Source organism: Rousettus aegyptiacus, unplaced genomic scaffold, assembly GCF_014176215.1.
Source record: "Rousettus aegyptiacus isolate mRouAeg1 unplaced genomic scaffold, mRouAeg1.p scaffold_m13_p_6, whole genome shotgun sequence".
NCBI classification, from domain to species: Eukaryota; Metazoa; Chordata; class Mammalia; order Chiroptera; family Pteropodidae; genus Rousettus; species Rousettus aegyptiacus.
The window spans coordinates 32,224,386-32,238,165 of NW_023416309.1; the positions used below are offsets into that span (position 1 = coordinate 32,224,386).

A 13,780-nucleotide genomic window follows, 5' to 3' on the forward strand; every position below is an offset into this window, starting at 1 on the left:
AAATGAAAGGAATTGAAAAATAGAAATTTTTGGAAAACTCCACTGTCTCTAAAACTCAGGAGACTCCATACCCTGGTGTAGGCCTGACTTGAAAGTTACTGCAGAAACAGGTAGCAAAATGTCAGAATGCTACATGGCACAATCTGTTGCTGCCCTCTTGCATTTACTGAGGGCTCACTATGTGCTAGAAATTGTTCTAAGCACTTGACATGAACTTACTCATTTAATCTTCATAATTAACTTTATGAGACATACTATTATACCTCATTTTGCAAATGCTAAAACAAAGATGGAGCAGTAGAGCTGTCTAATGCCTCCCAGTCAGTCAGAGGCTGTGCTCTTAGCGGCTCAGCTAGACTACATCCCTTAGGAGATGCTCACTGATATGAGCTGAATGAATGAGAGACTGAGGGGGTGAAGACTCCTGAGGCAGAGCAGGAGAGCCAACCATACCAGTGCCTCCCCAAAGTTCACTCTCCACGGTGTGGTCTAGTAAGGCAAAGTGAACTTCGGAACACAGAGAATTTTCTGGAATACCCACAAGTGGTTATAAAAATACTCCACTTTCATTAGCCATAGAGACCTGAGTTGTGATAAGCAGTAACAAACCAAAGCCATAGTCCATAGAGACCTAGGATGTAGAGAGTGGCATGCATTTTCACCCACAGACGTGGGTTTCCCTAAAACACTGTATCTCATTGCCTATCTTACCACCGATTAACTACCGGTGCGCTCTTTTAGATGGTTTTTAATCTCTCAAGGTTTCTAGGGTTTGTTTCCTGCACACAGAGAATCTGAACTAGGGTGGCCAGATAAAACATAGATACACACCAGATAAAATAACTGTGTCCAATATTTTTAATCACTAAATATGGCATCTCTAGCAGGACTGGAATAGTGGTTTGTGGTTTTCATTTTTCATTTTAACTATTATTATTTTTCGAGGTGAGGTGATTTGTTCTTTTTCAAATAAAATCTTATGTCGATAACTGACAAATAAGCAGATAAAAAGGTTGGGAGAGGAGAAGTGAAAATTCTGGCAGTACATTCATCTTACCCCCCAAGAGTGTATCACTCGATGCCTTAAGCCCGCTTAAACAACAACAACAACAAAAGGCTTTCTTCAGTGTTAATTTCTATTACTGGGCCTTTACTATTTAGTATTTAAGTTCCCATTGTTTTATGCTTTAATAATAATAAAATATGGGCTTAGAGAGCTCTAAATAACATAAATGCATCAGCAACTTTTCAAATAAATAATTCAGTTTGGCAATAAGAAAAATGTCACAACAGTTATTCTTTACAATTGAAATTTATACCAGTTCTTTCAATGATTTTTCTGTTGCAATATGCCAAGGGATCAGGCACTGTCTACGATAAACGGCTGCTCTCTACAGCATGGTATTTAAAAAGGGGGATAGAGGAGGTGGGAAGAAAGGGCCCCCACTCATTTAGAAACCTCTGATTCGTGTTAGTGTAGAAACTTGATGTATGGGATTTTGATGCTCTCCACTTCCTCTGTAAACAGTCTGTCTGGCTGATGTCCAGGGCCACCAGTCTCTCAAGGCCACCAGTCTCTCAAGGCCACAAGGTTACTCTGAGTAGCCCAAGCACTTCTGTTATCACCAGTTGAGTTGTTTATTTATCAAGAGTCAGCTGTGTTTACCCTCAAATTTGTTATGACAGTTTTATTGTTAATAACCTAATTTAAGTATATAGTACCTAAACCGATAGAGTATAAAATGGTCACTTCTAAGAAAATAGTTAAATTCTTGAAAAATATTGAAAAATATAGTTAATACTGAAACTTGCTAAGAGAGTAAATCTTTGCTATATATGAAAGATCAAGGGGAAAATCTACAATTTTTGCAACCAAATTGGTTCATAAGTATCTTTAAGGTCTTGATCCACTTTAGAAAAACAAACCAGAAATCAAAGGAGGTGTATATGTGTGTGTGTGTGTGTGTACACACATATTTTACACCTCCTTTGATTTCTTTTCTTTCTTTTTTTAATTTTTAATAAAGTTTATTGAGGTAACATTGGTTAATAAAATTATATAATTTTCAGGTGTACATTATCATTTGACATCTGTATATTCTATTGTGTTTACCACCCAAAGTTCAGTTTCCTTCAGCTACCATATAGTTGATCCCCTTTGCCCACTTCACCCTCCCCCTAAATCATTTATTTGACCCTCTTTACCCCATCTACCTTCACCCTCCTCCCCCACCCCACTAGTAACCACTAGTCCATAGTCCTCTGGTAACCAGTAGCCTATAGTCCATGCCCATGAGTCTCTGTTTGTTTGTGCTGCTCATTTGTTGTTTTTAGGTTTATATCCCATTATATAAGTGACATCATGTGATTTTCAACTTTTTTCTGTCTGGCTTATTTCGCTTAGCATGATTATCTCGAGGTCCATCCATGTTGTTGCAAATGACAGTATTTCATCTCTTCTTATGTCTGAGTAATATTCCATTGTGTATATGTATCACAGCTTCTTTAGCCAGTCATCTATTGTAGGACACTTCAGTTGTTCCCATGTCCTGGCCACTGTGAATAATGCTGCTATGAACATTGGTGTGCAAACTTCTTTTTGGATATGGGTTTTCAAGTCTTTGTGGTAAATACCCAGTAAAAGAATTGCTGGATCATACAGTAGATCAATTCTTAGCTTTTTGAGGAACCTCCATACTGTTTTCCATAGTGACTGTACCAATTTGCAGTCCCACCCAGCAGTGTATGAGGGTTCCTTTTTCTCCGCATCCTCTCAAACATTTGTTATTACTTGTCTTGTTGATTACAGCTGTTCTAATAGGTGTGAGATGGTATCTCATTGTGGTTTTGATTTGCATTTCCCTAATAGCTAGCGATGTTGAGCGTCTTTTCATATATTTGTTGGCCATTTGTAGGTCTTCTAGGGAGAAGTATCCAAGTCCTCTGCCCAATTTTGATTGGATCATTTGTGGTTTTTTGCTGTTATTGAATTGTAACTAGAGTTCTAATTAGTAGAACACATGCAAAAAAACAGGCCTTGGTCTGACATCAAAAAACTGGTGAGTGAATGCACATTTATACATTTATGTGGAAATAAAATGGTTAAATTAGGAAGATTTTTAAAAATTATTTTTATTTTTCTAAATTTTTTTTATTAAGGTGACAATGGTTAATCCAGTAAGTTTCAGGCATATACTTCAACAGAAAGGCATTTATACATTTATTGTGTGTTCACCGTCCATTGTTAGATTTCTTTCTGTCACTATATATTTGAAGGAAAATATTTTTAAATGACTATGCATTTTAACTGATTTTTTTTTTTTTTTTTTGACTAACCAACTACCAGTCTCGATTGTTGGATAAGACAGCTTCCATTTTATATATTGTTTTTCCTTATCCTCTGCATAAATGCTAACATATGTTAGACAATCCAAAAACTTCCACATAAAACAATTAAGTCCATGCAAGCTCAACCTACCTCATGTTCCAGAAACAGAGCTTTTAGCTGTCCTTTGGACCAAAAATCCATAGCATATGCTAGCAGCTTCATGGAGACCATATTGATTCTGAGAAAATTTCCAACAAACACAACTCTGTCAATATTCTGGGAAAGAAAGAAAAAATTGAACCATGATATAAAAATAGCATTTAGCAAAGACCCAATGTTCCGTACATCACTGTACACCCAGGACCTTGCAGAATAATTTTTTTAAGTAGAATTATTTCAGCATTTCCAAGATGAAGTTGAAGAAACTTCAAAGTGCATACCATAAAAACAAGAGGGTGAGATTTGGGTTGAACAAGGCAGAGACTGACATCAGGCTTATTTACAGGTATATTCAGTTGCTGTAGATCTTGTATGAAATTCTGCCCCCGACACTTATATATAAAATTGTAACTGGAATCTACAGCCATCCCACCCTGAACAAGCCTGATCCCATTTGATCTCGGAAGCTAAGCAGGGTCTGGCCTGGTTAGTACTTGGGTGGGAGACCACCTTGGAAGACCAGGTGCAGTAGGTGTAAAAAGTAAAAAATAAAAAATAAGAGATTGTAAGTTGACAAGGTTCTTGCAATCTGTGAGGTCAACCAATGGTAGCCTCGCCTAAAAAGAAAAAAAATTGTAACTGGAGTTCAAGTTCAGCTAAATTTGCTTGTGCATTCCTTCGACCCCCCCCCCCCCCCGCCCCACAAACTCTCAACTATAAAATATTATTCTAACCAATTCATTAAATAAAATGGCCATGATACGGGTTATTCTTCTAACGTGTTTACTCAGTTTGCTCTGTGCCAAACACTGGGAATACAAAAAGAAACAATGCTTAGTCTCTACCTTAAGAATATATGATGGAATATCCTGTTTGGTCAAAATGTGGGTTAAAATACAGTAATGAAAAATACACTTATCTTTTTGTTCTAATGGATACAGATTTGCATTCTGAATACACACGTAACACTGAGCTCAGCCCTATTATGCCGAGGCTGCCTGTTGTTACGGTCACTCATATCAGAGAAAAGAGTCTTGGAAAGTGGCATTATTTTCTGTTCAGTCTATCAAGAGTAACAGAGTCTGAGAACATCAGCTTTTAATTGTCTCACCTTTTAACTGCATGTTCATGAACCTATTAACCACTGTGAAAAATTCCCATGGGCAGAGGGGTGAGAGGTGGTATTAATAAGTTTCCACAAATGACAACTGTAGTCAAAAACCACCCAGACTAAGAGGCGGCAAGGAACACTCAAAGTAAGAAACTCAGATTAAAAAGGAACTTAATTAAATGTAGGTGTTTTGCCATTTTCCCCAAAACAAAGGAGTCCAAGGCAGGACTTGCTCAAAGCCCCAGTCCTGCATTACTCTGGTAGCAAGGTAGAAGGAAAACAAGTGGTATTAAAAGGTGACGGACACTCTTTATTTCTAATAAATTCCAAGTGGGTCCAAGATATAAATGTGAAAGTAAAAGAGAAAAGAATAAAAAAAGAAATAGACAAAGACTAGAGGAAAACATGAGAGAATTCTTTTTAAAAATGTTGAAATAGAAAAGGTCTAATACTCAGAATCTATTAAAAAGGCTGATAATATTTCCTTCAGAAGAAATCAAATATTTATTCAGGGAAAAACATCACCATGAATAAATCCAAATAAAAAGCAATAAACCAAAAGTATTTTCAGTACGTATAAAATGGATTAGTTACCTACAAATCAGTAAGAAAAAGACTAACAACCCAAGAGAAAAATGAGTGAACAGTATTAATATATAGTTTATACACACACAAGGGGAAATACTAACGGCTATTAACAGATTAAAAAAGGCTCAGCTTCACTTAAAATATAATACAAATTACAATATCTGTAAAAAGACCTGCTGGTTCACTCAAACTCTGTGGAAAGCAGGGGAAAGTCCTGTTGCTCTATTCCCATCAAACTGAATTTTGAGGTCTATGAGTACAGCCAAGTACATACATAAGGCTTAAGTTTTAAAGCCAGTTTGGCTACTTAGAAAAATTCTCTTTAAAATTAATGTCAAAAAACAAATTCTCTGTTACAGTGAGTCCTATAACCGAAGTGGACTTTGAAAAGGCATGTCTCTGTAAGACATTCTTGCATTTAAACTCTATCTGAAATGGGGCCTTATAAAAAGTATGACCCTGACCAATAGGCCAGTGACATATTCTATGCTATATTGTGAGAGTGTCTCTTACAATCCCGGAGCTCAAAGGCAGGGCTGGCACCCACCTATCATAAAGACTGCCTCATACACTGTTTAACATTAGGAGGGGATTTTTCAGTACCTATAATGTTCTATTTCTTGATCTGAGTGGTGGCTAGACAAGTGTGTGTGAAAATTCACCAGGCTGTACCCTTATGATTTGAGCTCTCTTCTCTGTCATATTTCTAATAAAAATTATATTTAAAAAAAACTATTACCAATGCTACTATGATTCTTTAACACTTCTCATACTGTTACCTGTTCCACATCTAATTCCTCTTTCTTGTCTTCCTAACACAGCTCAGTGACAGCTGTTCTATTTTACAAATCTTGTATTTCAGAAAAGGGTTCCTTTTTATTCCCAAAGGAATTTTTCAATATTTCAAAACATGTTACCAAAGCTTTGTCTGTCACTGGCTCCACCCCTTCTTGTGCCTTGGGCTCTGGCTGGCCTCAGCTGTAGCAAGCTCTCTGTGCTTTGATAGCCCTGTACAATGCTGCTTGAACTCCATGCCACAAGGCAACACTGTAAAGAAGCTGAAAGCAAAGAGAATATCGAATACTGCAAGTGAAACGTTTCCCCTGAAAATATTTGCAAGGATGCAAAGAGCTTTTCCTCACATTTCAGGAGGCATGTAGTAATAATGATGGTTAGAGAGGCTATGGCATGAATTGTAATTTGACCATGTTTCTTCTACGGCTGGATGGTTTTATCATCTAGTGCCTACTTAAAATAATAACATATATTCTTCCTCCTCCCCCAACACACAGCCCTCACATTCTACGAGATGTGACTATAATGAAGGGCAGGTTTCCCAAGAAGCTGAAGCTTTGTAAGAGTCAATAGTTATTGCACTACTAAAGATGACGTGGATAAATGGTGTGCGGCTTTCCCTGGGTTAAGGCCTCACCTCGTTCAACGCACACATCCGAGCAATGGAGCCGATGTTGTTGGTGATGGTGACCAGTGTGGCTCGGGCGAGGTCCTCCTTGCTGATGGATTCTCGCTTTTCCTTACTCATCATGTTGCCAAAGCTATGTTGGAAATATTAGTGAGAGTGTTCAAAATCATCCTCAGGCAGACCCCATACTTCCACCAAGGTACTGTGGAAAGCTGTATGAATAACTGTTCAAACTCAAATGACCTGATTCCACGGCCACGGTTTACAAGTAGACAGGATTACGATATGAATGGTTGGCTGCCCTTTTCTTAATAGGGACACAATAGCATGGCTATTAATGGGGGGAAAAATGGTTTTTATATTCCTCTAGATGTCTGAACAAGAATGAAACAGGGGAAACTGTTGCAAGTTTTCCAGAAATTCCTTTCAAAGCTGCTCTATTTTAAGCACAAGCATCAACAGCTAAACATCTCAGTGCTTCATAAAGGGCAGGAGACCAAGTCTGAGCTCAGATCCCATAGATACTTGCACCAGGCTGGTGGGTTAAAATCTGTAAAACTAACTATATGAATAGCCAGGGTGGAGATGCTGCCTTGTGTTTAATCACTACTGCTCCTAGCTACTTAGTGTCTACCTTGATGCTACAGCAGATCCTTGAAGGCCAAATCGTTCATAGTCTCCTCCGTAAATGTCCTTCACCAGCTTATCAACATTGGTGCTGTCGCCTTTAGCTGCCATTTCCAGAGCTTCTTCAAAGGTCTCACAACCAGTCAGCAAGCAACATAGGCCTAGGAATGTTCCACCTCCAAGACTGAAGGAACAATAAGGTTTATTTTTAAATTTTACTTAAAGATATGCCCATCCAAGTCCCCAACTACATCAAGACCACTAATCTTGGTTAATAAAGATGGAAGAAAAAACAAAGGGGCACTTGAAGTAAGATGTTAGGGTGCAAAAGAGCTTAAGGGTAGATTGGATAAAAACAAGGGCAGAGACTGAAAAGAAACACCAAGAAAAACTTGCCCATGAATTTAAAAACAAAACCAGAGTGAGACTCTCACTGATTTCTGTTGTGAGACCTTCAACTAGCCACTAACCTAAGTGCCTCATTTGGTCTTCCCAACTATAAAATGGGGCTAAATCATGATCTCTCCTAGTCGTGTGGTCTGAAAGCAGCAAATAAGCTAAGTAATAACTGGTATATATATATTTAACATATATATATATATATATGGAATATAAATACTTAGAAAAAATTACTGTGCATAGTTCACATCTATGGAGTCAAACTCTGTGGATGACAAAATTGACCTAGGACTTAGCTAGGAATAGCTAGCCCCAAAGCTGTAGCTTTCATTTGACCTCACTTCTCTAGCAGAAATAGTATCATTTAACTTACTTGGAAGTTTCTGAAAGGAAACAACTGATTGGTTTCATATTATATTTTTTTCTGCTAGACTCTGGAAAAGGTTATTAATATTTTACTTACCACCAAGTCAAAAATAGTAACGAAGGTCACAAAAAGTTATAAGGCTCAAACTGTTTTAAAAGCTGTCCATTGTTTGGGGCGGGGGAGTGGGAATTCTCTTAAAAGAGTCTTTTTAGACAAAATTAGAAACTAATTATGGTAGTTGAGAATGAACTCAATTGTGTTTTAATATCAAAGTTGCCTGAGGGAAAGAAAAGCAGGTTCAGAGTAAAGCTATCACCAGTGAACTTCTGTCAGGACAAGGAGCACTGACATGACCATGGGTTTTAGTCTTTATTTATCACGCAGAAGAGTAAATGTAGAAGAATAAATTGCTCACATCAATTTGTTCTGAAGCTCCAAGAGCTTTAGCTCTGGGAAGCCCCTATGTGTTTCAGTACTGGCTTCTAATTCTAAAAGAAAATTCGAGTAGAGATTAAGGTTATCTTTAACCTAAATATTTTTTTAAAAAAGGAGAAAATTTAGGGTAAATATATTTACTGTCCATAACCACTAACAAGAAGGCACCAGACTGTAGATAAGCATATAGTCCTTTAAATCATATCTACAGCAAAACTGTATGTAATATTTCTTAAGTAGTGATTCTTACAAAAATTCGTACTTGACTGACATTTAGGGTTGCTGTGGAAAATCACATACCGCCAGTTAGCAGCTATCCAAACTATAGCCATAGTACAATGAGGACATAAAGAGCTTCATGGACATTCTTGCCTTGACAACTCAGTCATAATGCAAATTTTGGATTTCTTCCAGGAAAGCTTATCTTTATTTACATTTAACGTGGCAGATCATGCTATGTTATCAGTATCAGTTTACCCTACAAAGCTACTGTGTTTTAACAGGAATACTTTTTGGTTTGTAGTTCACCTGGATATGTCTTGTTTTCTCTCTGCATAGTTTTAAAAAGTCTTTGCTCATAATTCTAGCTTTATCTTTCATCAACAGTAATAATCTTTCTTTAAACATCAGGTATTGGTATTCAAGGCTTTCGACAACCTATTCCTAACATAGACAACTGAAGACACTGGCTGACTTAGAAAGAAGGCAACTCATCAACTGATGTATTAGTATGAGTGAAGAAGAGCAAGTGCTTTGTATGACTAGAAAATGACAGGTGACTCCAGACAAAGCACTGAGGTTGAATGGGGAAAGCGAGCATGCACTTGCACAGGTGGTACACTGCAGACAGGAGGAAAGAATGCACAGTTGCAGAAAAGCGCTTTATTTAAATATCCCCAGCCTGCTAACTATTATTTAATCCAGTGATTCTCTTGCTTCTAATCAGATATGTCTGTCTGTTCCACCAGATGGGAAGACCCTCAGAAAATCAGACACAAAAATATAATGCTAGGAACAGCCTTTGCATATCATTGTTGTTTTTTTATTAAAAAAAATTAAAAAAAAAAGCCTTATAGTGAGGGATTTTAGGGAGTAGAAGAAACCTTCAATTATTGAGTGCTTCTGCCCTTAAAACAGATTCCAAAACAATGAGATGAGCTATACTGCAACTCCCACTGAAATTTCAAAATTCTTTACATTCCTCTTTTAATAGAATACACGTTCTAACAACAACAGCTGTAAAGTCCTGTTATTTTTCATTGACTAACAAAACTGGAGTCAATAGAAAAAAAATGTCGCTATCTAATATAGAAGGCAATAAAATTACACATAAAACTGAAACAAACCATTTGAAATCATGTTAAAAGAAAAACTGATATCCTGTAATGACGTGGCCTTCTAAAAACAAAAATGCTTAATGAGAAAATAGAGTATAATACCATAACAAAAGCCCGGAGTTACAGCTATCAGTTCACAAGAGAAGCAGCAAAATTTTAAGCTTAAGCCATTTGCTGAGATGAGTAATTCCCAGCATGTGTTCCACACACTGATGTTCACTGCTGACCATGACCGTTTTATCAGTGATTTTTAACTGAGATCAAAAGAAAACTTTAGTAGAACAACTCTGGTTAGACAAAGAGGATCAGGACCCAGAACTGATGTTTCATTCCACTCCCCTATCTGTGGCAGCCCCTGAAAGAACTCTCTATTAAACGTTCAGTTCCCTCTGTAGTACATTTCCAAAACTATTGGTTAAAGAGAACTTGTTGCTAAGCTTGGACATCCAGACAGGATCTGTTGATGATTGCAAACCACTGGTCATTAATGGGCATTTAACAATAACTAAAATTTATAGGCCTTATTTACACATGGAATAGAAGCCAAACACCACAATTAGCTTATTATTAGCAGCTAGCTATTCAAGATGACCCAAATCCCTGGAACTTCCATGTTCGAGAAGGTTACCTGTGATGTAATTCATGAATTTAAGTGTCAATCAACAAAATTATAAATATCTAATTATAGAAAATGTTTAGCTTATTTTATCTTGGGGTTAGCTTTATCAATTCAATTACTCCTTCTGGGAGGAAGTCTGTAGTTTCTTAAAAGTTGTACCTTTATCAGGAGATCACTAAGGTAAAACCAGCTCAGTTGAAATATTCATTTGTCTCTAATACACTGACAGTCCTAATGAGGTCATGGGATCAGCTGTGAGTCTTGTGTGGGCAAGGAGGCTTAGTTCTGTATTCTAAGTGAGAAAATGTATGCCTAGTGGCAATTAACTTATACACCAAAACCTATATTCTGGACATAAGCAGGATTTAGTCACAAGTGTGTGCATGCGTGCATGTGCATATGTAAGCCAGGGTTTCTCAACACCAATACTACTGGCTTTTGGAGCTCCATACTTTTTTCTTGTGGAGGGCTGTATTGTAGGATATTTAGCAGTATCCCTAACCTCTAGCTGCTAGATGCCAGTAGCACCCCACCTCCAGTGTGACAATTAAAAAATGTCTTCAAACATTGCTAGATCCCCTGGTGGGATAAATCTTACTTTCACCAGTGATGAACCACTGATTTATACAGACCTATCACAAGTCATGGAAATAGAGAAAAGCAATGCTCTCGTCCTAATGGGTGACTAGTATTATAGAATTTCAGTACTGGCAAAGCCTGTAGAAACCATCTAAGAAAAAACTCCCTTCATGGCACAAATGAGGATACTGCAGTCCAGGGAAGTTACATGATATCTTCATCTATCAAAAACAATGGTTTCAATGTCATGTCCCAAAGCACACTCCACATGATACTTGTTCCTTAAAACGTCCCTCCAAAAGTCAACTCTGAGATCCAGTAGGTTGGAGGAACAGTTTATACCAAATCATTCTCTTAGAAGTAAAAAAATATCTGTTCGATTTTGTTCACACTAGGTTCTCTCAAAGATTTCTGACCCCAGACTGAACCCCCAGGAACAGGAAGCTGTCCCATCTGCCCTTGGGATGTGTGTGCATTAAAAACAGTCCTGGTGGCAGGACTGTTTTCCTGTCCATTGCTTTCCAAAATTCCCTCTGAAGTGTGTCAACTATCCCAGTTTTCAGCTAGAGCATTTATCCAAGGGTAACAAGCATTAGTTATTAACCCAGTTTGGTTTACTGCTTGGAATGATGTATTATTTCAAGCAATTCGTCCTGTGCTAGGCACCAAGGTGGTTCCGAAAGATGGTTTCCTCTGAAGCTCTCTCTTACCATGCTAAGCATCCTTCCAGCTGCATTCTCCTGTGCTTATTGTCCCTGCCATTCCTTTAGCACTTACTATGTACGGCCTTTGGGGAAAACTTCTGATGTATGTGACCCTTCTTCCCTCAACCTAACCAATTTCTGGCATGGCAAGGGGCTGTGTTTTGTAAACCTTTATATAAATCACCCTCATAATATATCCAGTAAATCCTTTTGTTTAACTGAGGGTAAGAGCCTTCTTTCAAAAATGTATTCAATATAAATAACCTTTTTAAAAATTGGTCTTCAAGGAAGAGGCCCGGGTTTAAATATGAAAATAAAAACCAAGTTACCTGGTCCCTGTAACTCTTTTATAGTTGTCCTTGGAGTAGACTGCTAGGATGCTGACACCTGAGCCCATGTTAACCAGCAGCATGGGGTATGGGTTATCAAGGCAGTACGGCTTTTTTTGACACAATTTAGGATTTGTGGGATTTTCAAAATAGTAACATTCCGGCTTGCCATTGAAGCCAACGGAGTCGACGTAGAGCAGGCCCTGAATCAGACAGTCCAGTTCGTCCAGTTTATTGAGCTGCAGGTTAGCAATCTGAAAGAGAATCAAATCTTGTGAGAGAGGCTGCCACATCATGCGAGGCTCCAGAGGCTTTTTAGCTGGACTTAAAATGTGTTATTGAGATTAAAAATATGGAAACACCCTTGAAACACCAAGTTGTGAAATCTATTGATAATCAGTTACTCCACTGGAAAAGTAGCCTTGACAGACATCAAAAGTCCTGACTGCCTACAGTGAGTGCTCAAAGATGGGAGCTTGCCTGGCTATGGGAAAAGTAATTCCACTAGTATGTGTAGTGGGTTGAATGGTGGTCCCTGAAAGATAATGTCCATGTCCTAATTTTTAGAACCTGTGTTACCTTATTTGGAAAAAGGATCTTTAAGTTAAGGATGTTGAGATGAAGAGAACAGCCTGGATTATCTGTTGGGATTCCAATATCAAATTTCCTTGAGATGTATATAAAAGATTTGATAGAACCAGAGGAGAAGGCCACGTGTATATGAAGGCAGAGACTGGAGTGCTACATCACAGGCCACGGAATGCTAACAGCCACCAGAAGCTGAAAGAGGCAAGGACTGGAATCTGCTCAAGAGCCTCTGAAGAAGTGTGGTCCTGCCAAGACCTTGATTTCAGTCTCCTGGACTCCAGCACTACAACTAAATAAATTTCTGTTGTTTTAAAACACTAAGTTTATGGTAATAAGTTCGAGCAGCCACAGGAAACAAATACAGCATACCACTGAAATAGGGGCTCTCTTGCAAGGAACCTTACATTCTCAAAACAGCAAGAATCCTACACTTCCTTGATAGGACGTGAGGTCCCAAGGGGGGCACGTTGAGCCTAGGAGCTGGGGACAATCTGATTAGCCCGCAAAGTCCAACTCCTTGTTCCCAGGCCTTGACTTTGGAGTTAGGCAAAACTGGCTTTGAATTCTGGCTCTAATATTTATTTAATCGAGGGATGTAGGGCAAGTTACTTAACTTCTCAAGCCTCAGTTTTCTCACCTGTAAAATGGGGATAATAATACCCACTGCATAGTGTTGTTGTGAAGATTACAAGATAATAATACACGTAAAATGCTTACACAGGCTTGGCATCTACAAAGAACTAAAAAAAATGTTGACTCTTTCATTAATAGCTGGGTGGCCTCAAAGTGTCCTTTCATGCTCCTATGAGGAAAAAACTCCCATTTTCCTACGTAGAGAGGGAAAAAGGTAAAGGAAATAAGTTGGCTGTGGGAAAGCTGAGGAATGAGTGGCCACTTTGTATCCTCAAAAGTTTAATTCATGATCCTCAAGAGTGGTATTATTGCTGGTCCACAGGTTGGGGCTGATGATCATTTTCCATGGACACATACACACATAAAAAAAATCTAGCAACCAGTAATACAAAATTGAACCAATAAAGAAAGATATAAAATCTAACTTAAATTTTTTAAAAATCTAAGGAAATAATAGCTAATATTTATTGTTTACTACATGCCAAGCATTTATGCTATCGTGGAAAAGATCCAAAATCAGACTGGCGAGAAACCAAGCAGCATCTGGAAAGTTG

At 38.0% G+C, this 13,780-nt stretch overlaps 1 protein-coding gene and 1 pseudogene across 2 annotated transcripts in view; one reads left to right on the top strand and one right to left on the bottom strand.

Annotated features, from left to right (window-relative positions):
* Positions 1-13,780, bottom strand: part of PANK1 (pantothenate kinase 1) — a 50,717-nt gene that overhangs the window by 2,664 nt on the left and 34,273 nt on the right. For both annotated transcript variants that reach the window (XM_016127947.2, XM_016127948.2), the window contains exons 3-6: positions 12,006-12,259; positions 7,244-7,420; positions 6,619-6,742; positions 3,479-3,604 (exon numbers count right to left, since the gene is read on the bottom strand). In XM_016127947.2, coding sequence (XP_015983433.2) covers positions 3,479-3,604; positions 6,619-6,742; positions 7,244-7,420; positions 12,006-12,259 — 681 coding nt within the window. The remainder of the gene's footprint in view (positions 1-3,478; positions 3,605-6,618; positions 6,743-7,243; positions 7,421-12,005; positions 12,260-13,780) is intronic.
* Positions 3,904-4,022, top strand: LOC118604342 (annotated as a pseudogene).